The 25263-nt window shown below is 42.4% G+C and overlaps 1 protein-coding gene across 1 annotated transcript; it reads left to right on the forward strand.

Annotated features, from left to right (window-relative positions):
* The first annotated feature begins 6265 nt into the window (after positions 1-6265).
* Positions 6266-24585, forward strand: MLYCD (malonyl-CoA decarboxylase). Its single transcript, XM_083513704.1, has 5 exons — positions 6266-7016; positions 17018-17130; positions 17290-17446; positions 18667-18816; positions 23151-24585. Exons 1-5 carry the CDS (start codon positions 6432-6434, stop codon positions 23682-23684), a joined length of 1539 nt encoding a protein of 512 aa, XP_083369830.1. The 5' UTR covers positions 6266-6431; the 3' UTR covers positions 23685-24585.
* Positions 24586-25263: the final 678 nt, after the last annotated feature.

Below are 25263 nucleotides of genomic sequence, written 5' to 3' on the forward strand. Positions count from 1 at the left end.
CATGCTTGGTAATGAACATCCCAGATAGGACCGTGCCACTCTTCAGTCAAGAGCATATGATGGCAGCGCTCCCCTGCCAGAACCCCTAAACTGTGGTTAAGCTACAACAGTAGTGGAAGCTCCCAATCTCCTCATGGCCATCCTAGAGAAGGGGGCAGGGAAGGGTAGCCTGAGGTATATAGCAGCTCATCCCTATAATGCTAAATTATGGTTCAATCTTTTAAGTGCTGTGTATGCAGTAACTAACATGAGCAAAAAATGTAAAAAAAATGTCCAGTAGCACCTTAGAGACCAACTAAGTTTGTTCTGGGTATAAGCTTTCATGTGCATGCACACTTCTTCAGATACACACACAAAAGCTTATACCCAGAACAAACTTAGTTGGTCTCTAAGGTGCTACTGAACATTTTTTAAAATCTTATTTTGAACCAACATGACTACCTACTTGAATCTAGTAACATAAGCAAAACGACACGTAAAGGTCTTGATGAATGTACAGTCTCCTCTATTTTAGTGCACGGAACAAGTTTCTGCTGACTGCTGCCACCCCAGGAAACATCTAGGAGTTTTAGGAGGTTGGGGTGAATTTTTATGAGGAAATGACTGCTGTTAAGATTTATTTTCCTCAAGCACAGGCTGTAAATTAAGGGAAAGCTACAGATCACTTGCTAAATAAATAAGAGTGGTGACTGTTTTAAGAAAGGAAAGGAGGGAAAATGGTCTGATATGTTATTACCATACAATTCTGCTATTGGTGTGTGTGTGTGTTCAAGTTTAGCTGAGGATTTCATAAGAGTTGTTTGTCTTTTAATAGTGAATAGAATCTGTATTAAGACAGATTGGGGAAGTCCTGGATCTCTTTCCATTTTGCAGCATCTTAGCTGGATTGTAATAATAATCATCATCATTAGAATATAAAATAACTATCAGAATACTAGAAAACATCCAGCCGTATTATTTCTTCTATACGCAACATACGTAACAAGTATGCTTTTTTCTGTATGTACTATTTTCTTCCAGTATTAAAAACAAGCAGATGGGCAGATAGGATGACAGGAAAAGGGGGAGAACCATGTATGCCATCTTGAATCCCTTGAAGAAAAAGGTGGGATATAAAATGCAATAAATAGATGCAATACAGTATATAAGCCTCAATAAGTGCTTGGAACCCGGATAGAATTTTTTTCATGTATGCTACAGCAGCAGCAAGAATACTCATTGCAAAGTATTGGAAAACACAAGATCTACCCACCTTGGAAGAATGGCAGATGAAAGTGATTGACTACATGGAATTGGCAGAAATGACTGGCAGAATTTGAGAACAGGGGGAAGAGACGGTGAAAGAAGATTGGAAGAAATTTAAAGACTATTTACAGAAATATTGCAAAATTAATGAATGCTAGAATGATGTCGGATTGAGGTTAAGTGGTTTCTAGCTGTAATGGTATAAAATAATATGAAAAAAAATGGATTTTTAACAGGTAAAAAATTAATGCTACAATATATCTAGATTAAAGATCAGGATAAAATACGGAGGGAAAGGAATTGCTGAACTAATAAATTGAACTGGAATACAAAAAAGGGAGGTATGAGGTGGTCTGGGAAACAAGTAAATGAAAGATAAGTGACAAACAGTTGGAATTGTTTTTAACTGCTTTTTATTTTGTATTTTTTCCTTTTCCTTTTTCATTTTGTAATATTGTGAAAACTTTAATAAATATTTATATATATAAAAAAATAAGTGCTTGGAACCCCAGAGTCTCTCCCTGCTTGGAGATTGGGGTGGATTGTATCAATACTTAGCCCCTAACTGGCTTCCTTGGTTCAGAAAAGGTTCCCGCTGTCACAATTCCTAGTGGCAGATTTCTGTGTCACTCATAAACAAGCCCAGCTGAATTCCATTGGGAACTGTGGACCCTTGAATTCTGTGATTTGGCTCAGCATGTTGCCAATAGTTTCTGAAAGAGCAACTGCAACCTCCTCTCCCTTGATATCCATCTGCAAAACAGGCAGCTGTTTGAGAAGCACATCAAATGAGCCTATTAGTATTAATTGTGATGCTTACCTAGCTCACAAGCATTTCTGCATATTTAAATCATTTTTATAAAACACTTTGCCATCCCGGATGAAAGGGAGGAGCAGAGAGCAGTACGTCTGCCCGACAATTCCATTTGTTTGACTCGCTCAGAGATGTCTTCATGAATCCACGAGCAGAAACAAAGGAGAAATGGTGTCGGAGAACAAAAGCCTTTGATTATTGAGAATGAAGCAGAAGAGCAATTAGGTGTTTTTTTGAAAGAAAAAAAAAGATTCTTTAATTGCTTGAGCCTCTAACACAGCCTCCGTTTGTCTTCCTTTGTAATAATAATGTTGTCTTATTTTTGAATACCCATTGGCACAGAGGGAGAAAAACCCCAAACTAGATTCAGTTTAGAAGTGTACAGTTGCTTGAAGACAATAGATGCCTGGGTTACATATGGCCCCAAGCGAATCCATCAATTTCAGTTTCTCAGTTTCTCCCAGTTTCAAGTTCAGTTCTCCACATTCCCACATCAGTTGATAATGATGACAATCATTCAATTTATCACCCACCCTTCAGCCTAAAGTCCCAGGGCGGATCACGACACTGAAACACAATATTAAAAACAGTTTAAAGACAACTTACAATTATATAATTCTCATGAATATACATCAGCATTGCAGTGCAGATTTATCCTAAGACATACTTCTTCCCAATATAAAAGCAGCTTCCATTAATATCACACATTTTTTGCATATTATTTTCATTGATATATATGCATTTTCATGCACGTTTTATGCACATATGACTTGGCTGGAGAACTGCACTTGTTAAAATTCTCAGAAGGGAATATTTCGAAGGATGGTGCATCCCTGTTTGTATACTGTTTCTGAAAGTGCGAGTTAGGTAGGCTCGCCTTCAAAGTGCTTTTGTGTGGCTAGAAATGTGTCCTTCAACTGTGATAATACCTCTTGCTTGCTGGGAAGGATGGAGAGATAGTTGGAGTGTGTGCCTAGAAACCTCTGGCTTTTGCACAGCAGGAATGCAGCCTGTCATACAAAGGTATGAGTCACATCTGTTGCTCTGTCCACTTTTGCATCTGGCTTCACCCAACATGGGCATGTGGTCCCCAAAAGGTTGACAATGAAAGGACCTGGTCCTCAAAAGGCTCTCCCTTCTTGTTCTAATTCATAGCTCAATCTCTCAGCTTTTACACTAACTTATACCTGTCCCTTCTCCAACAGACCAAATCTCAGTGGTTTAAGAACTCCTGGTCTACAACCGTAAGTTTCTCCCAAATGCCAGCATCTGATCAAATTGCTCTCCAAAACAAAACAAACCAACCAAACAAACAAACCCATCTGTGTTGGGATGCTTTCACTGTGTGCCTTACAGAACTCTTCCAAGTGGCCTAATTTAGTTATAGCCATTCAATTTCAAGGAGTCAAGAGGAAGGAAAGATTGCTCCCAAAAGGTTGAAATTAAGGTCATTGGTAGACAATGTAACAGCCTCCGTCCTGAAACCGATTACTTCTTGTCAGGTCTTTTGTAATAAAGGACTTTGATTTCCAAGGGGCTCCAGGTCATTTATCCTCTGAGAAGGCTAACGTTCAGGCAGAACTTCACCCGCATTGTATCGAGCTGTTAATTTAACCGCTCTGCTGTTATGTTCGGAGGCAGGGAAATTGCAGATGACTGTGCCAAATTACAGAGGTATTCTGAAATCTGACTCCTGTGACCTGTGTTCCAGTGGAAATTAATTTGGTCCAGAATCTGCAAACAGAACTTTAACCTTTGGAAAGTTGGAGAACCTTTGGAAGGGGAAGTGGGGAAAGAGAGAGGGAAATGTCATCCAGCAATCAAAGACTGAATGCCATCAAGCTTTCCACCCATCCACCTCAGATCTTTCAAGATTGTAATTCTGCAGCTGGGTAGACCCAGGTTCAAATGCTTGACCAGCAACTGCAATAGCCCTGGAATGTGCAGCCCCTTTCGTGGATCCAGACCAGCTATGCTTGCTTTAGTTGAGCACATTTTCAAGTCACAAAATTAGCCCATGTACAGTGGTGCCTCGCAAGACGAAAAGAATCCGTTCTGTGATTCTCTTCGTCTAGCGGTTTTTTCATCTTGCGTAGCAAGCCCATTGACGGATTAGCGGATTAGCGGCTTTTAGCGGCTTATCTGCTGATCAGATCAGCTGATAAGTGGCTTAGCGGCTTAGAAAAAGGGGGGGAAAGGAAAAAAACCAGCAGGAACTCGCAAGACATTGTCATCTTGCAAAGCAAGCCCATAGGAAATTCGTTTTGCGAAGCACCTCCAAAACGGAAAACTCTTTCGTCTAGCGAGTTTTCCGTCTTGCGAGGCATTCATCTTGCGGGGCACCACTGTATACTTTTGGCAGACTGCTTCCAGGGTGACGGTGAGTTTTGTTGTGTGTCGAAGTTTCCTAATACGGTGCTGTCAGCAAAGTTGCCAACTGACCTGGAACAAAAACCAGCCTGAAATGCTCCTGTGCTCAGAAGCTATCTGGGGAACAATTATGTGGCAGAAGCTGGGCAGTGTCACTAGTTCTGCTTCTGGTTTTGGTCTCAGGGGACGAGTGCTTCAGAGGAGGGGCTGTTCGTATTTAGGGCCATGATCATTATGTTCTGCCTCCACAGTCAGAGGCAGTGAATGCCAATTGCTGGGAATCACAAGTGGGTAGAGTTGTTGTTGTGTTCAGGTCCTACTTTGGGTTTCCCATAGACATCTGGTTGGCCACTGTGGGGATGCTGAACTCAATGGGTCAATGTCCTGATCCAGCATGCCTCTTCTTATATTCTTAAGGGCAAGACAGCCAGACTCACCACTGGCATTGGCTACAGATTTAAGAACATGTGCTTGAGATTGCTTTCCCCTCCTACCTCTCATTCCTTGCCTCGTATCTTTTTAGATTGTGAACCTATGGGCAGGAAGTGTCTAGGAGCTTATTTCTTTCTATAAGCTGCCCATTACCATCTGATAAGAGCTCTCCTCAAGTGTTTGCTGTAAACCTGTCATGGCCCATACATCCAGCACCAATGCAAAGAGACAAGCCAAGTTCAGGGTCCTGAGCTGACTGCTGGAGATCAGGAGACCACAGTGCCTAAGTCTATCAGATGGAAGCCCCCAGAAGAACCTCGCAGACCACCATTGCTTGTTCTCAGAGTGGCCAAAGTTATAAACTAAAGGAAGAAGAAAAAGCAGCCAATTGGCTTAGCCCTCCAAGGCCAAGTGTACCCAGATGTCCCCTCCCCTCTGCATGAACCTGTCTGTGGGAAACCTGCAAGCAGGACCTGAGAATTCTTGCTTCCTGCAGTTTCTAGGAACTGATATTCAGAATCATTACTGCACCTGACTTTGGAGGCTCTGGCACAGCCATCATGGCTAGTAGCCACTGATACCTTATCTTACATGAAGGTAATATTATTTTAATGCTATACAAGGTGGTGACCATCACAATCTCTTGATGGCAGCAAATTCCATAGTTTACTTACATGATGCATGAAGAAGTGTTTTATTTGGATGTCCTGGTGTTAAGTGAAAGGGAGAAAAAAATGTTCTCTAGCCGCTTTCTCCATGCCATGCATAGTTTTACAAACTTCTGTCATGACACTTCTAACTCTGCTTTTCTGCAAACGAAAAAGTCTTTGATAAATTTCAAAGCTAGTTCAGGTCAAGCTTATTGAGGAAGCATTGCCCTCGCTCAGAATCACCTTTGTTCATTCTTAGTGATGCTGCTCCACAGCCATATCCAGTTGTCTGTGTGATGACATCCTCCTTACAGTTTCATTTTCAGTTCCTACCTAATGTCCTCTTGGAATGGACTTCATCTTTATTTCCACAGTTGCTGCACACGGGGTCTTCTTGAACAGACTTGCTGATCTTTCTTTTATATAACAGCTGGGCCTGATGGGAGCTGGTGTCCAAATTTCCTAGGAAGGCCCTTGATTGGGAAAGTCTGTTTTGTAGTTTCGGAATATAGGATCTGCTTTCCAAATTTCCGAGGGAGGAACGAAACTGGGAAAGCCTCTTTTGTACTTTCAGAATATAGTCTTGATTTTTCTAGGTCTATATCCCCTTTGGAGTTGAGAGCTAGGGATAGAATTAGGCGGTTCCACACCCCCGCTCCACCTTTGCCACTCTGAACATGGCAGAGACCTCCTGGTAAGTTCCGCCACACTCAGGACGGCTTACATGTTTCCTCCGCCCCTAGTCTGTTGCTATTGGCCGCGACAAGACATGGCGACCGCAGTGGTCCAATCCGCTTCTTTGTTTTCCTTCCGCCTCCTGAGAGTGCTAAAAGGAAGGCCTCCCGCCCCATTGACTTGCCCGAGTGTATACCGAATTTGGGATTCCGACAAACGAGGGAAAAGGTTCGCTGGGCTTTATAATGCGCCGCGCGGGGCCGTGCGTGGCATCGGCGCAGCACCAGCTGTTCCGCCACCTCGTTCTCCGCTCTTCCGGCAGGCCGCGGCCTAGCGCCGTCGCCATGGCAACCGCAGCCTTCCCAGGCCCGACGGCCATGGAGGAAGCTCTGAGCCGCGCCGTCCCGCCGCTGCCGCCTTACGAGACCCGGGAGAAAGTGGCGGCGCCAGCCGGGGCCGCCCTGGAGCAGCGCGGCGCGGAGTTCATGCGCTACTACCGGGCCCTGGAGAGCGGCAGGCCGAGGGCCGAGCTGCTGAGCCGCCTGGCCCGCGACTTCGGCGTCGAGCACGGCCGGGTGGCCGAAGTGAGCGGGAAGGTGGCCCGGCTGCTGCAGCAGCAGCAACAGGAGGCAGCTGGGGAGAAGGGGGAGCACGAACCCGGCGCCCTCCTGCAGGCCGAGGACCGGCTCCGCCACTACCTCACGCCGCGCTACCGGGGCCTCTTCCAGCACCTCGGCAGGCAGGAGGGCGGCCTCCGCTTCCTGGTGGAGCTCCGCAGGGACCTGCTCGAAGCCCTGGCGGCCAGGGAGGCCGAAGGGCCGCATGTCAGGGTGAGCACCGGGAGGGTTTTTCTTTTCTTTCCTTCAGATATGTGTGTGTAACTCAGAGGAGACCCGTGGAAAACGCAGGGACGCAAGTTCGCCCTGTCTATTAATTTCGGTGTGTCTACTCTTGAATAAGGCTTAGTTGGTTGCAGCCCATATTTCGTACCGCCTACTGTTACTGGAAGACAGGAGTGCCTGGCGTGCTCTGGTCCATGGGGTCCCGAAGAGTCGGACACGACTAAACGACTAAACAACTGTTACAAATCTCGTAAGCGGCTTACAATGTATTCATTAATTGCTTTATTTACATCCCGCTTTTCTCCCAGTGCAAGACCCAAGGCTCCTCCCAGTATTTAATTTAAACAGATTAAGTTAAAGCTATTTTTATTTAAAACAACAGTAACACACATATATCAGTAATATGTGGTCTGAAGTGAGGTTTGTTTGCATGTACGGTAATGGGAAAGGTAAACATTCCCCGCAGCTCCAACTCTTCTCCTTAAAAACAGCCTTGCAGGCAGAAATTCATTGACGTTTATCGTAATTATTATTATTTAAATGGCATATATCACTGTTTTATATTCTTGCACCCATAATTCTTCAGTGTTTTAACTTTGGGGGTTGTATTATTTTTGAATATGTGTCTTATTTTTATTTAAATTGCTTCATAAACTTGTTTATTATAAGCCAAAGAACTTTAAGTTATTGGGATGGCGAATGTATACAACAGCCCTGTGAGGTTGATAAGGCTGTCTTAATTTTTAAAAGTCATCTCAACCAGAAGCCATCAACATAATCTTGTGTCAAAGCCATAAGTTAATGATAAATTGTGTGAAGGACTCTGTCTCATCTGTGCTACTTTAAGTCAGTCTTTTTGGGCAACCCCAAATTTTAGTGCTGTAGAGGTAAAAACAGTATTCAGTTGAACAGCATAACTTTGAGGTAGGAGGTGAAGGAATCAATGGTGGAAAGGGAGGCGTTCTTGACAGCTTACATCTCCAGTCAGTTTTTCCTCTGACTGAAGACTCAGTGTAGTCCAAATCTGCATATCTTTCTAGATTGCACATTCCCCAGTTTTTTATAGCTCTATTTCTGTGCTGCTGCAATCTGATACACTGAAATTAAGCAGGTGATGACCTTCCTGGAACTTCATGCCAAGAACATTGCCTGGTTTGCTTTTGTGGCAGGCTGCTGTTAAAAGTATGGAAGTGAGGCCTGCAGGAAGAGTGAACAGCCTGACAAGCTTTGGAAATGTCATGAAGCCTACCAGTTTGATCTGACCCACTCTTTACTTCATTGCCCTGGGAGTCTTTGCTCTCCATTTGAGTGAAGTTTAGAATCCGTGATGTGATTGCATTTTATTCTGCTTGGGTGTTGTTGCTTTTAACTAGATCTGATGGGGCATTCTATAGATGCAGATAAATGCTGGTAGTGAAGAGAAGGCTCCCTGTGACAGAAGTTCCCTTCCCAAAATGTTAAAGTTGATGAAGCCAGCATCAGGGTCAAAAGGCTCATCCCCACTGTCCCCTTCATCCCATAAGGTTTCAGCACCTGAAGAGGACTATTACTACAACTTATCCTACCACAAAATATAAACTATGTTCTATTTCGCACTTCCCAAACTCTTCAGTCCTACCTCAATGCCTACTCCTGCACCGAAGATCAGGGTTCTAAACCTTGTGGGGAGACTACATGAGTACAGCAGGCTCCCTGCCACAGAAGTTCCCTTCCCAACATATAGGGAAAAGTTTTTTAAAAATTCAGGAGGGTGAAAACTTGACACATATTTGTTCCTTATATGTATGGGATGTTAGACCAGGGTGAGATGGGGTAAATGGGGGCAGGTTCATTCATGCAATACGTGGGAGGGAGTGTGTGGAATGGTCACACAGTTATGTGTGTACAATGTCTGATACTCATATACAGCACTGGCAAACATGCTTACTAGGGCACAGTTTGTGTGTCAGTGCCAGGGTTCTGTTTTCAGCTGCTTCAGATCAGCACATGATGTGCTAATAATATGCTTGGCCTTGGCAACGAATGCTGAATGAAACGCAAGAGGTGCAATCCAACTATTTCTGCACTAGTCTTGATGTTAGGCAAGATACATGACATATACTCTAGATTTTAAGAAGTTTGACCAGAGAGTCTGTTGAGAAAAAATGTTTTCATAATACTTTTTATACATGCCACTTCATACACCTGGACCAGTGTCTATATTTTTTAAGATTCTGCTGCATATTGTACAGCTCATACTTGTAAGAAACAAGCTGTTTATATTTACAAGTATTACATATCTAGTTCAGAGTGTAGGAATAATGGTTAGAACGCAAGTCCTTCATCCTTCTTCATGAGTTTGTTCCAGCAGTGTACTTTGGCAGTGGTAGGCTGGCAGCAAATGCTGATCCCCAGCCCCCTGGACAGAGACATTGAATAACACTACTGTTTAGTTCCATTATTGCAGTGTTTCCCAACCTTTTTTGGGCAAAGGCACACTTGTTTCATGAAAAAAATCTCGAGGCACACCACCATTACAGCCCCGTGACGTCAGCGCGCAGCGTCACGCCGGGAGGGACATGAATTGCTAGCAAATTACATAATCACCTCCTTGAGGGCTGGCTCATCTTCTCCGAAGGCAGAACCCCATTAATTAACAGCACAGACTCACACCATAGCCAAGACGAGGGGGGAAAACCTCAGTCATGCACAGTCATGCACATGTGGGGGCTAAATGAGGACGAAGACCAGGCAGAGAGCAGGGTTCAAATCACCCCACCTGGCCAGGACAATCCCTGGGTGCTCCCTTGGGCCACTCGCCTGACCCACCTCGCAGGGCTGTAGTTGCGAGGATAACACGGGGAGAACCACGCGCGCCCCCGGGAGCTCCTTGGAGGAGAAAGCGGGCGATGAATGCAATGCACGAAATATATGAGAGGCGACCAGGTTGTGCAGGTGAGGGGCCCCCGCCAGCCTCCGCTTCCAACACCCGGCGCAACGACGCCGAAGTTTCCCCCCGGGCTCGGCTCGGGGAGCAGTGCTGCTCCCCCCCCGGCTCCCCTTCGCCCTCCCGGCTCTCTCTGCCGCCCATTGGGGACCCCCCTCACCTGCCAAGTCCGGAGCGCCGGTGGAAGTTGCATGCATGCATGCAGTGTGCCGCGTTGCCATTGCATTGCACTGCACTCCATGCAACGCCTGCACGCATGCATTGCCTTGCACGCCCGCCAAGGGGTCTCCCTGCGGTCCGATGCGTCCCCTCCGGCGCGGATGCAGCATTGCAAAAATAAACCCCCCCCCGACGCAGCCCTACCTGGGGGGCAGCCTCCGCCTCCGCCGCTCCGCCTCCGCGGGGATCCCCGGGCTCCATCCTGCCGCCCGATCTCTGCAGGGGCGCAGGCAGGCTGCGCGGGGTCTGCGCGGAAGAGCCCCTGCCCGCCCGGCCGCCGCCGCTGCGCTCATTCCATGGCCGGGAGAAGAGCGCTTCAAACAAAACGCCCGGCCCGCCAGGCCACGCTGGGAAACGTAGTTTGCGCACCCCGCGCAGGCGCGGAGCCCAAGGGCGAGGGGACTACGGATCCCGGCAGCCCCCGCGCCGGGGACGGAGGGGGAGAGGCCGGGTGCAGGGATGGAGGGACGGGTGGGTGAGTGAGTGAGTGAGTGGCAGCTGCCAAGCCTTGGCCGAGAGCCAGGAAGGGCGGAGGAGGAGGGAGGCGCAGAGCGGGAGGGAGGGAGGGAACCCCAGAGGTCATCTAGTGACGGCGCCCCAATCGAAAATTTGACTTAAAAAAAGAAGAAGAAATCTTTCGAATTTTTCCCGCGGCACACCAGGCAACATCTCGCGGCACACTAGTGTGCCGCGGAACAGTGGTTGGGAAACACTGCATTATTGTACAGATGCTGCTGCTTTCTAAAAGCTTGCTGCTTCTGCCCAGAAATTGGTACCCTTTTCCTGGACCTATATTTTTTGGCTGGAGCTCCTCTCAGCTAACTAGTAGCCTTTCTAAAAGATGGCAGCATCAGCGGTTAAAATTTCCCCCCCATCCACATAGATACAGTTTAGCAGGAGCAAACAGAATGTTCCCAAAACGTCATTTTAAAATGACACACTGTGCTATAGTTATATGGGGTTTTATATCTGGTTAATTCAGCACTACAAATTGGAAGCTCCAGAAGCCTTATCCTATAAACCTGCTTTAGTAACTTCAGTCTAAATAGCTTCCTGTAGAGTAGCAGTTCTGCCACATGTGTCAGGAGAACAGTTAATCCTTGTTGAAGATCCTGCTTTTGAGCCATCAAATGGCGTTTTAACATATCTTGTTGAGCTTCTTACATGTCCACGCACTGATCCAGTGAGTCCTCTTGTGCTGCATTAGTATGCTGCAGCCAGGGCAGGGCAACAAATACTGGTGTAGTAGAGTCAGTGACTGCTGAGGTGGCCTATTGTGAGTTCTGGAATTTTCATACATAATCCCAGGAGCTGCTACAGCATCTTGTAGGATGAGGCCATCACCAGCAATAGTTTCCACACGTTCACAGCATTTATTTATTCTCTCCCTTAATGGCACTACTTCTATCCAATGCATGACTGAGTATATTGCAGTCATAAATAAGATTGTTTGGTCATCAAGATACAAGTGCTGTTGGAATCTGACTGAATTATATGTTTTTAGACATGATTTGTAGTCCTCATCTTGCTGGTCTTGCTAGTGTGACCGAGGCTGAGGTCATTGGAGCCCTACTACTCATGATGAACAAATTGTCGTCGGCAGCAGTAGAACTGTAGCCTGTTCCTATAGCTCGGAGCATATAAGTAGAAATGTTGAATGTTGCATTATGTGAACAATGAATAGTGGAGTTTATATCGAGAGAGAATGCACATCCCTCAAAATATGGATAGATTTGTATTCAAGGATAGTATTCTAAGGTTAAACAGTCACCAGGATCAAGAGCAATGGCCCAGAGAAAATGACTCTACTCCTTAGTGACTAGTTGCTAAGAAACAGTAAATGTCTTCCTGCTGAATTTGTGGAAGATGATAGATTCTTGTGACCTAGGTACAGCACTTCTATTCAGGCATATCTACCAGCAAAAGTTCAACTATACATTTTACGGTAAAAAGAATTTCCCTGAGAGTATAAAAAATGTCCTTTGGTAGCATGGAAGACCATCTATTTTTAAGCGCCAAGGAGATTTTGCTTTTCTTTCAAGGCATGATGTGCCCCAGAGCTCCTCTTTAAGTCTCATCGCCTATAAAGTTTTACACATCTCCGTAGTCAAAACAATAGTAAACCATGTGAACAGTGCAATAATATTGTTTCTAAAAATGGTCTTGACACCAGTATCTGACAAAGCAGTCAGACCTTTGCAAGTGAAACAGGGATTGTAGAAATTCTAGCTCAATATTTAAATAAGGCAAACAGTCAAGAGGAGATTTTGCTGTTATATATATTTCAATGAGGACAATAACTTTCAAAGTGCCCTTTGCAAGGAGCTAACAGCTTGAAATTCTGATTTTATAAATTGCTCATTTAGGTTTACGTGCATCATGGCAACCCTTGTGTGCTGTTACATATCCATTATAGAAGCTGACATTTATTTATTTATTTAGGTGATTTATATACTGCTCGATGTTTCAAAGAAATTGCAAAGTGGTTTACATAATAAAAACACCAGAAACAAACACAGAAACTACAATAAAAACCAACATTTTAAAGCAGCACAAAACATATGGAGACCATATTGCCACTAGTAGATCCAAAATACAGAAATATAACAGAAGCAAGCAGCCCTGCACCAAATATAGAAGTTTGCATGTACTCTCAGTTCTGCTGCTATTATCTCCCTTTACCACAGGAACATCCAGATCCACAACTGCAGCTTCACTAGTAGTCTTCAAACGTTAATTTAGAGAAAAGGTAGTTAACTCTGAGTAACTCAAATTAATGACAACCTGCATTACAATATTCTGAGTTTTTCTCAATGGAAGTTAGAAGAACTGCTTTAATTTTTATGCATTAAGTCAATGGTTCACAACTGATTGTTTCTCCATTACCCCATCATCCCCAACCTAAATTGGGAAGGAGGGCTACCCTTTTGTTCTAATGAAGCTTCTTTGTGCTTGGTTTTAGGAGTTGGCAAATGATATTATATTGTCGCACATTAGAAACATGATCCTCATATGCAGAAGGCTGTCTGCATATGACTGCGCAAGAATCACTTGCGTTGCTCCAGGATTAGGTAACCCGGAAAATATTAAATTGTGTATTAGGAAGTAGAAGCAGCATAAAGCAAAAAATATTTCATACTTTCTTCCCCAATAATGAGCTTATGTAAGAAATACATTGACCATACTCATTAAATATGTTTCTTAGGTTTTTGGAAAGAACAATAATTTTCTGCCTCATATGTGATGCTGTAGAAATTCTATCTAGATTCATATCTTGCCATCTGAGCTAGACTTCTTGCGAAGGACAAGAATGTTAATTCTGGAGGCATTAGGTTTTCAGTTGCTCTGACTGATTTGGAGTTAGTAGACTCAGAACTGTAACAGGTTCTTCCTGATCATAATGAGTTTGTTTTGTCTACAGCAGACATGCTGCTGAAGCTTTTTGCTTTCTGTGGAATATTTTGGGGATTGTTGCCTTGACTTTTCCATTGCAAGGCAAAGAGAACACTTCTGTTGGATTAGAATAGGAATCCACAGGCCTTTTGAGCTTGTGGGCACATTTGGAATTTTGAGAGAGCATAGCGGGCTCCCTCACAAAGTGACTGATGTGGCTTCTCTCTCCCATGCAATACACCCATCTCACAGAATGCATTTCTTTCTCTCCCTTTCCCAGACAAAACAGCTGTTTTACAAAAAGCAAATTCTCCCTTTGCCAACCAACTTATCCTTTCTCATCTGTTTCTTTCTCCACAGTCAGCGATGCATACATGAACTCTTTTGCTCCTAGATGCTCTTCCTTTCTCCCATTAGCTATCTGCCTTGCACTGAGGCACAGCTGCTACATTGTACTTCTTCTCTTTGGCATCAACGTGTCCTGTTTCTGGTAGCTTCCGATTGGAACTGTTTTCTTTGCTGATGGCATCCAATTAGGAGAAAGAACAGTTCTAACTGACTACCCCCAACAGATATAACTATTATCTCTCCTCTCTTTCAAGTCTTCTGGCCAATCAGAATGGTAGGAGGGCAAAGCAAACAATTTGGGGGAGGGGGAGGGAAATGAAGCAGAAATTTGACTGTCGCCATTATAATTTGTAATTTGGCCTGAATGTAATTAAAAAGCTTGGTGGATGCTCTGATAGGATTCTGAAGGCACCACCATTGGGACTGTGACGTTAAATTTATGCGATATTTATGACACTCAGAACATAATTTGCATACAAAAAGGAAAGCACCAAACTTGATATTGCCAATTCTGAAGAGAGAGAGTTAACAGACATAATTAAAGGAAGTACAGTGGCACCCCTGGTTACAAATGCTTCAGGTTACAGACTCCACTAACCCGGAAGTAGTACCTCAGGTTAAGAACTTTGCTTCAGAATGAGAACAGAAATTGCACGGCGGCAGCACAGCGGCAACGGGAGGCCCCATTAGTTAAAGTGGTACCTCAGGTTAAGAACAGTTTCAGATTAAGAACGGACCTCCAGAACGAATTAACTTCTTAACCCGAGGTACCACTGTATCTGTCTTAATGTGGAACAGAGTAGTTAATTTAAGTTTAAACAAAATGTGTGTATCTGTGAATGAAGCGTTTAGAGCCAGGATATAAGATTGACTTTTGCTGCTCTGGTGTCTTTCGGGAGACAATAATTAATTTAACTTAATGCCATTGATGGATTACTGTAGAATGAAGTATGTCTATGGTGTATACTACTCAGAGCTAGTATACTAATCCAGTAGCGAATATAGTGTATAAAAGGATAATCTGTTGTTTTTGATAGAAAAGCTTTCATTTTGGGGTTTTGGAAGTAATTACCTTGGTCAAGTGAAAACTCTCTGATGTATTCCTTTAAGTACTTCATTTTTTATTCTTGTAAGAGCATTATGGCAGATGTCTGTGCTTTGCTGAGATTGTTCTGAGATCTCAGTTCATGAAACTGTGCAGTGCATTTTTCAATAAATCATCAGGTAGGTGAGGATGTCCTGAGTATTTTGTAGCGGCAAACTACCTCATCACCCTAATGTCTCCTGCTGGTTGAATTGTTATTTTCTGTAACATGTCCCACTATATTTATTTGCTTAAACTGAGGTCTGTGGCAGAGTAATCTAAACAGTATTTTTATGGAATACCCCCTTCAACAATTTGCAGACACTTAACAAATACACCCTCATACATGGTTTCAGAGAATGTTAAACATTTTCTCTGTATTATAGCAATATTACCATTCAAAAAAGAAGGAATTGCTAGCTGTAAAATATTTCAAGAAGGATTGTTAGCTGTTCTCTATTCATTACAAGCCTCGGGTCAATCTCCACTATTTTGTGTTTATTTTAAAATTACTTAGTCTGTTCCCCCACCCCAGTAAGCTTGTTTTTAAGCATATACTTCATACAACAATGCAGTGTTGGGAATGAAACTCTAGGGGATTCTTTGGAAAGCCAGTAACTGACTGCACTAGAAAATGCTCCCAAGGTCATTCTGAGTCTAGCCATAAATTGCAGCAAATTCAAGTACAAAGACAGGCAGGAGAGCTTTTTTTACTATGCTTCCCAAGAGGTTGAGTTGCCTTGATGCTACACCCTCAGCAGCTGAAGTCCCTTTGGAGCAATGATGTTCCAGCTGACATTGCAAGGGGTGATAACTTGTGGCAGCTGTCACTTACTACACTGTTCATTGGTGGGTGCCTTTATTTCTATAAGCAGACACTTTTGTATGGGTTTTTAAATGTTTTATTCAGTTTACATTCTGCACACCAGTTGAAAAACATCTTACTATGCCAGAGGACTTGCTAGGATGTCTGCCAAGGTCCTTCACGATTTGACATGATTTCATCAGTGTGAACAGGGCCACAGCTGCAGGGTATCTTCATCTCCTTTCCACCAACCTCCTAGTCCACAAATGTGTGGCAGTAGGAGGCATAGTTTTGCCTGATCCTAAATGCATTGGCCTTAAATGGTACAGCAGAGCTCATTATTGGCCATTGGCTAGGATGGGCTAGCAGACAGGTTACCTAAGCTGCACTTGAGAAATACTACTGCAGGGATCAAACATAGCTCCTTGCTTTATTTATACATAAATAAATATTATTATTTTTTTTAAAAAATATAACTCCTTGCCTCCTTTTTCTGTTTTTGGAAAGGCTGTTATCTAAAGTTAACACATAAGCTGGTGATTGCAAAACATTTAACTATATTTCTTCTATCATGTCCTTCTGCCAGAATTCTCCAGGAAGTATATATATTGTAGGCTGTGAAAGACCATTCAATTTAATTCAGTTGAAAAAAAGTGATTGCCAAAACATGCAAGCAGTGTTCCTGTCATCTGAGGTGAGGTGGGCAGTGACCAGAGAAAGGACCTGCTCAATTATAACACTCAATTTATGGACCCCCCCCCCCAGCTTCCAGCAAAGCTTGCATGGCACCCACAATTTCAGGCACCAGGCAAAGACCTCTCTGTTCTTAAATCTTGAGCTTTGGCCCCCTTTAATCTGTTACTTTAAAAATCTGTTGGTTATTGTTGTTGGATTTTAAAACTATTGACGTGTGACTTTACTGATCTCTTTTCTGCATAGAAATGCTTCAACATAATAATGAAATAATACTTATTTGAGTGAAGACTAGTCATTATAATTTATATTAAATATAATGGAAGACTAAGACTCTAGTCCTGTAGGCATTTACCTGGGAGCAAATCTCATTGAACTCAGTGGGGGTTTCATTTTGAATAGATGCCAATAGTTTAGTGCTGTAAGCAATCCTCTTGGTTGTCATGAAACAATGTTGTTATGCTGCTTCTACTGCTGAAATGGTTCTACTGATGAAATGGTTTCCCCCCTCTTATTTTTAGGAAATGAATGGAGTGTTAAAGAACATGCTGTCAGAATGGTTTTCCACAGGATTCCTAAATTTAGAGCGAGTTACATGGCAGTCGCCTTGTGAGATTCTTCAAAAGATTAGCGAGTAAGTGCCAAGAATTGCTGGTGTCTTCTTTTTTAAAAGTTCAGGAAGTCATGTACACATGCAGATTCAAGGTTGCATGGCAAAATAAATCTAGGGGAGAGAGCAGACCTTTGTGAGTGTCTTCTCTGTGTTAAAATGTAATTGTTATTTTTTCCCCAGTAGTGAAGCTGTACATCCTGTTAGAAACTGGATGGACATGAAACGCCGTGTTGGATCTTACAGAAGGTGCTATTACTTTGCCCACTGTGCAATACCTGGCGAGCCGTTGGTTGTTCTGCATGTTGCACTTACAGACGAGATATCTAGCAGCATCCAGGTATAGTTGCTTGACTTAATTTGTGAAAATTTTTGCTGCGCATTAATCATCAGGCCTTGAGCATGTGACTATGGAACACTTCCAAGCAGATTCTTGGAAATAAAGTACCTAAACATAATCAAGCAGTATTTTCTAAGTGAAAACTTGTGATTGAAACAAATGTCTTAATATAACATTTCAACATGCTTTTGTGAGCATGTTAAGTAGCTCATTTGTCTATTTTAACCTCTGTTAATCATTTGTGGTCAAGAAGAAGAAAAATATATAATTAATAATAATCACGCAGCTTCCATGCTTAGTAGCCTAGAGTGAGTTGTTGCTCTCTATTGATGATTAAGGAAGTGATTAGCCTGTCTTCTTAGATGTCTCTTATTCCTTTGTTTACCAATATTTTTGAAAGTCGTCAAACAGAGTAGCAAGTGCTTTTATGCATGCTATCTTTAGAAGTAAGATTTTCATGTGAAGTTTCTTGGAACTGTCCATAGAGATAATAACTAGAATGAAGGAATATTCATAGTTACATGTGGTGTCCAGATCGTCTGAACCAGAATTACAAAAGCAAGCTTAATGTAGATTTGCAAACTGATTTGAATTAAGGTTTATTTGTTAAAGCATTTTATATACTTCTCTTTGTCCTGTTGGGTTTCAGAACAGTGTATGAAGTCTGAATTGACAAACCATAGTTGAGGCTGTTGCTCTGCCTTCTGGAAGCCGCTTGAACACAAGGTTGAGAGGGCTGAGTAGTAGCAAAACACAAACAAACAAGCAGCTCTGAACTATGGTTAGTGCAAGCAGTGGTTTGGTGTGATGTTCAAATTCAGCCAGTGTAGCAGAGAATTAAATAGTTGTCATTTTAGCCCTGTAAAATGATAGGCATTAGGCTACTGCTCATACTTCACAGCAATATTACACTCTGTTGATGAAAATAGGAGACCTAAGCAAACTTTGGTCACTGTCCTGAGACTTTCTTTAGGCAAACAGAAGGGCTTGCACATGCCCAGTTGAGCACTGACATCTTGTGTTTTCCTATTATCAAGCCCTAATGCTGCACCATGAGCTGCTTGTTAAACTCTCAACATGACAGCTGAGTATGCAAAGCAAGTCTTCTGGGTCACAGGAATTTGGCTTATGTAGGATTCAGTGGGTTATAGAATGTGAAATTGTTGAATTTTGATGGTGATTGCAGATACTAATGCTACTTATGGTTAATTTTTCTCTAGGCCATAGTGAAGGAGATTCCGCCCTTAGAAGTTGAGGATCTGAACAAAATCACCACTGCAATTTTCTATTCAATCAGTTTGACTCAGCAGGGCTTGCAGGGTGTGGAGCTGGGGACGTACCTCATCAAGCGAGTTGTTAAGGAACTGCAGGTATGTGTGAAAAATTGCCATTTGGTAATAGCACTAGAATCTAATTTGTATTTACAGTGGTACCTCTGGTTGCGAACGGGATCCGTTCTGGAGGTCCATTCGCAACATGAAAAGAGCGCAACCTGAAGCACTGTATCTGCGCAGATGCGCGGTGCGATTTGGCGCTTGTGCACTTGTCTGCATGCGTGAGCGGCGAAACCCGGAAGAAACCCTTTGTGGTATTTCCGGGTCACCGCAGGACGTAACCTGAAAGAACGTAACATGAAGCAAATGTAACATGAGGTATGGCTATCTTCATTTCTTCTGGTGCACTTGTACTTGAAATGCAGTGTATAGGAACACAGGAAACTTCGTTATGCAGAGGCAAATCATTGATCCACCTCGCTCAGTATTATTTGCATAGAATAGCAGCAATGTTCTAAGGTTACAGGAAGAAATCCTTTGCAGCCTCACCTAAAAATACCAGGGATTGAACCTTGCATGCAAATCATGTGCTCGACCACTGACCACCCTTCCCCAAAGGTAGTGGTGGGGACACTCTGGAATGCAAGCCAGGACCACAAGCCACTGGACCTTAAGAGTTTGGCCCACCAGGCTGTTTGGGAGTAAACCATGCCCACCTCTTCAAAGAGCCCTGTTGGAAATTCGCAAGGAAACTTAAAAGTATGCCTCAAATTAGCAGTGTGTAGTGTTCACCCTGCTGTCCTAGACTTCCTGATAATGAGATTCCTGTGTTCGGAAACTGCTTAGGTCAAATTCACATATTGGAAGAGCCAGAGTGTGACTTTCCCTTCATCAAGTGTGTGAAATGAGGCATTCTAAAAGAGTCCCAACCTGGTAGGATTGTGAAGATCATCTCCTGGAAAACCTTTTATATTATGATAAAGTAACGTTTGTTAACTTGCTACCAAGGTGTCCTGTTACAAAGAATCATTTATGTCATATCTAATGAATGTGAAAATCTTACTATAATACTTCCACCTCATCTGTTAACTTAGGTTTCTGGAAATTACCACTCCTAGTGAGTTTGGGATTGTTCACTTGGGTTAAAGTCCACAGGTTTTTTGTGTGAGCACTGTATGCTTTAAACTTAGTTTAAGGCAGATGCTTCAGAATTTGTCTTAAGAGTGCAGCCTACTCATTTAAATACCAAACTAAATTACTTGGTACTGCTCCATTTGCTGGGGTTCATTCCCATAGATACTAATGTGTTGTAATACATTTCTCATGGCTGGATGTGAAATATCCTTTGGGGAATAAACAATGCAGGGAAAATAAGATATATCATTATTTGCTTTGTTTTCTCTCATCTATTTGATTAATTCCAAATCACTTAATTTCAAGCTTCTGTAACTTTTAATTTCCCAAGAAAAAGAGCATGTTAAATTATTGCCATCATGGGTGTGTCGGAATGTGAAGTGACATACTTTGAAGTTTGAACTGGAGTGGTGGAAATTTAACCATTTGAACCCTGAGATGTTTGTGAACTTCAGTAGTTGTGGGTTAGTTTAAGAGGAGAAACAAGAATAGCTGGGGCAGTTCTGTCACTGAAAGGACATGCGTGCACATAGAATTGTGTGTAAAACAAATCACAACAAAACACTTTTCTAAAATTATTTTTTGTATTTGGACAGGGACTCTGACAAAGTAGTGTAAAACTGTGTAGAGCTCTTAGCATCAGCAACTAGACTGATATTACTTTAGCTCAGTAAGAGCTAAGCAAGGGACAAGTGTCTTACCAAGCAGTGGGGACTTTTGGCCTTCTTCAGTTACTCTTGTTTCTTAAGGCAGCTCATCCCTTTATTTGATATCTGCATATGTGGGTACATGGCAGCAAACCAACACCAAGCTTTCTTTGACAGCAGAAAATAATCAATGTAACTTGAAAGTTTAACACTTTACACAAAACCACAGCCTAAGTATTTTGAAAATGTAATGTTAGAAAAAAGAAAACTCGCTAGTCAAGTTCTTTTGTAGAAAGCTGGAGGAAAGTAAGTACAGAAAAAGGAAACGTGTTCCTTTGCACACAGCTTTTTGTGGTTAATTTGCAGCATGTAAACAGTCTCTAGATATATGATCAATATGAAATATTTAATCATTTTCCTGCAGCCTTTGATGTGCCCCAGGTTAACCACAATGGGCATCTATCTAAGTTGCAAAAGGAACAGGGTTACCTAAGATGCTGCACTTTTTAAAAAACTAGGCCATTCTCCAGTAAAAATTATTCAGTCCTTTATCCATGTTTGCCTTCACTTTAACCCAGTGTGACACATCTGTCTGTAAATGCCACTGTAGCCTCAGAAACTGCATCTCAGCTGCCACTCTTCATAAAGGTAGCTGCAAACATCACCTATTAACATGTCATGCTACTAGATCACAAACAGTGCCCAGGATTGGGAGCGTGCAGTCATTCTAGTAAATATTTTTTTGCGTGACAGCAGGCCACAGATTTTGATTTCTGTTTCCTTTCCCAGGTATCAGCAGGAATTAGCTTTAAAACTTTGCAATGCATCTGATAAAGTGGGTTCTATCGGATGAAAGCTTATGCTGCAATAAATTTTAGGCTGTAAGCGTGTCATAAGACTATATGTGGTAAATCTTTGCAATGTGCAAGATAGGACCAACAAACCAAGCTTATTTTAAGGAGGAGTTATTCTGTCTGGTGAGGCTGTTGGCAAGGACTACTTTAATCTGTTATAGTCAGGATAAAGGTGGTGGCATTGCTTTCTTTTTCCCCTTGCCTTGGTTAATGCAGTTCAGTGTTGTTTTAGATGAGTCACTGATAATAGAAAGGAATCTGCAACCTTCTACAGAAGCAGCAACAAAATAAACCCAGCCTCTACTTCTTAATGGAGTGTGGGTTTCTGACAAGGAAATAAACATTAACGGATCTCTACTAGCAACCCTGGAAAGTAGCACATCAATTTAGCAGCAGCATAAATGGCCATGCTTTACTGCATCTATTTATTATTTTCTTTAGGAACTGGCCACATAAGATAAGCTTCTAAACTCAGCCATTCATCAGATATGAGATACTACAAAAACTGGGTCGTTTTGCCAATTTGTCTTGTTATTTCTTAAAATAAAAGAAGCACATGATTGCTTTTCTTATCCCTCCCCCCATTCTAAATAGACTCTGCCTTAATAAATTATGCTGAGGTTTACTCTTTTTTGTTTGTAAACAAAAGAAATGCTATTAAAAATACATCAAGTTCTACATACAGGAGAGTGCTGTTGCACTTACATCCTGCTTGTGGGCTTCCTATAGCCACTGTGGAGGCAAAATGCTGAACTGGTCTGACCCAACAGTGCTCTTACAATAATAGAATCATAGAATTGTACAGTTGATCCAGAGCTTTCCCATTTCACCTATGTGGACTATGCTGTTCAAATAAATACTCTGTTCAGGTTAGGGGGACCTGAATTTTTAGCTACAAGCTTTGTTGTTATGGAAATAAGAATGCCTTACTTCCTTGTCCAGACTCTTTATTCTAAAAGATGGCTTCAAGTCTCTTAACTCCTACCTCTAACTACCAGTCACTTGGTATATGTTAAACTCAGAGTTTGTTTATTTAGCTCTTATTTTGTGTGAGATAGACAGAGGGGAGGGAGGCATATTGCTGCAGTTCCCTCAAATGGAAGATTCCTTTCCAGGGTGACTGCTACTCTGAATTCCCCACAGTTAATCTTAGTCTGATGAAAGGAGACATTCTTTCTCTGCAGAGGATCGTGTGTTTGGGGGTGTACTGTTGTAGCTGTCCTGTTGCTAAACAGATTTAAACTGTGGATAAGATAAATATGTTTGTTCACCAAGCAGTTCGGCATCATCTGAGTTTTTCAAGAGCCTGAGAAGTGGCTGCTTATCTCATATACTTGGAGGGGCATCTAATAGAGAATGGCTGATCAAGCCTTTATAGTATGGAAACTACCCTACTGGGAGCTTAATTTACTACCTCAGTCTTGGGATCTTGAGAACTTGATATGTTGGGCAGAGGATATTTATTTCATTAGACAGAAATGAGAGATGAGGGATTTGTATCTTAAATGTTTTCCCACCTCGGTAGGTATGTTTTTAAACTGTGTTCTGAAATGGTTCTAAAAGGATATTAAACTCACATAACCAGCATGCTCTTGACTTAAGGTCCCATTCTGCTCATTTATGAAGGTGATCTGGTCTGTTTCCTTTGCTGATTCTAAGAATTGATTTGGCCAGTTTCTGGGAAAACATAGTATGTGTTCTTGCTATCAGACTCCTTATCCTACTGAGATAATAATAATAATAATAATAATAATAATAATAATAATTGCTTTTTTTATAAACTGAAAAACTGCAGGTGGAATTTCCTCAGATCAAAGCCTTCTCTACTCTGTCTCCCATTCCGGGATTCACCAAATGGTTCCTAGGTCTTCTTTCTTCACAGTCCAAGGAGACAGGCAGATGTGATCCTTTCACAGATCCTGAATATCAAGAAATATCTGAGATCACAGGAGACCCTGCTGTTGAAATTCTAAAGCGCCTCTTAGCAAACAATGAATGGGTGAGGTCGGAAAGACTGGTCCGAGCTTTACAGCTGCCGCTTATGAGACTGTGTGCCTGGTATCTGTATGGAGAGAAGCACCGTGGCTATGCCCTTAACCCTGTGGCAAACTTCCATCTTCAGAACGGTGCAGTGTTATGGCGTTTGAACTGGATGGCCGACACAAGCCCCCGTGGCATCACTGCCTCTTGCGGAATGATGGTCAACTATCGCTATTTTTTGGAGGACACTATGAGTAACAGTGCTGCATATCTTGGAACTAAACAGATTAAAGCCTCAGAGCAGGTTCTATCCTTAGTAACTCAGTTTCAGCAGAACAGCAAACTTTAAATAAATGAGGCAGCTTAAAAAACAACAAATGCCTGTTTAATTAAATGAGAGTCATGTGGTGTTTGTATATAAAAAGAGGGAATGTTGCTGATAAAACCAGGAGACACTGTCCCTAATCTCATCAAGGATTCAGTATTGAACTGCCAGGCCACTCTTGTTGCGTTGACATGCTTTGCCAGAGAGGAAGGGCACATTTATGTTCTGGATGATACTTCCTGCAAACTGAAAGAGCTGGGTAAACTATACTTAGTGAAATGGCAAGCCAGTGGTGACTCCTATGAACTGTGTGTTGTCCCTCGCCTTGCTCACCAAATCAATAGCCTTGTTTAATCCACATCTTCAAAAGAGTCGCTGAACACCTGAGTGCTCTGACACATTAAAGGGAGAGGGAGATCAATACCAGAGTTACTAGATAAAAGGGACAAGTAAGGAAAGACTTTTTGTCCAAGTGCACAAACAAAACAGCATCTCATAGCACTACTCCAATGTTTGTTTTACACACCCTTCCCTTCTGTTCTATGCTAAACTCTTTGATCAGGCCATCCATGTTGGCATGGCACAGAATGCCACCACTTGAGTTATAGCTTTGCTAGGTCGGAGAGTGGAAACACCTTGGGGTGGGTGTGTGGGTGGGTAGGTGGGTGTTTGTGTATTTTGACTCATCTACTCAAGTGCTCTCTAGATAACAAGTATATGGAATGAAGTGTCTGCAGCTTTGCAGTAACTAGTTACGATTTCAGAAGTGGAATCAAGAGTTTGAATATCAAAGAGAGAAAAGTAAGTTGTAATGTGTTTTATGACGTTTACAGACTTGTTTTGAACATAAATGATATTTTTTAACTTGCAGAATTATTTATTTATCTGAAATGTTCTACATTAAAATAAGATTTTGCCATGAAAACAGGCCCTCTCTGTTTTTCATGTGGTGCAGCTACTTTAGCTAAGTCTTTAACAGAAGTTGATTCTGTTGTATGGATCCTCGCTACCCTACAGTTTGGAAGACATGAAGGTGATGGAGAAAGGGAGAGCCTGGAATCTGCGTCTCAGAACATGAAGCTTTCGTTTTAAAATGGGAATGTTATATTTGGAAATGTTTGGCCTTTGATTTAGCTGACATACAAACCAGCTTCTGAAATTCTGCCTCATCTGAATGATTTTTCAGGTCATGCTGGGCCTCCATATTTCCCATGACATCCAGGCCTCAGACACCCTTGCTTTACTGCAGTCTTTTTAACGGTGCACACATGCTTCGTGCTTAGGTGTGCGCTTTCCCCAGTTCAGGGCAGTCACCCTTACCTTCACTTTTCAAGCCACTGCCTTCTCACTCACTTTAGACACTCAAAGGCCTGGTTTACACATAATGCTGAGCTTACTGTGTATTGAACTATGGTTTTTTAAGCCATGTTTTGTTTGATCATCTGAAGCCATGGTTTATTGTTGGCTCACAAACATTGGTTTGCTTTAACCCAAGTTTGGTGCTGTGAATGAAAACAACACCCTTAACCATGGTTTGCTAGCCACACCAAACACTTGCCAGGCTATGAAAGGATGAGGCAAGAATAGCTATGAAGCAAACCAG

Source organism: Podarcis liolepis (assembly GCF_965112155.1).
Source record: "Podarcis liolepis genome assembly, chromosome: 7".
NCBI classification, from domain to species: Eukaryota; Metazoa; Chordata; class Lepidosauria; order Squamata; family Lacertidae; genus Podarcis; species Podarcis liolepis.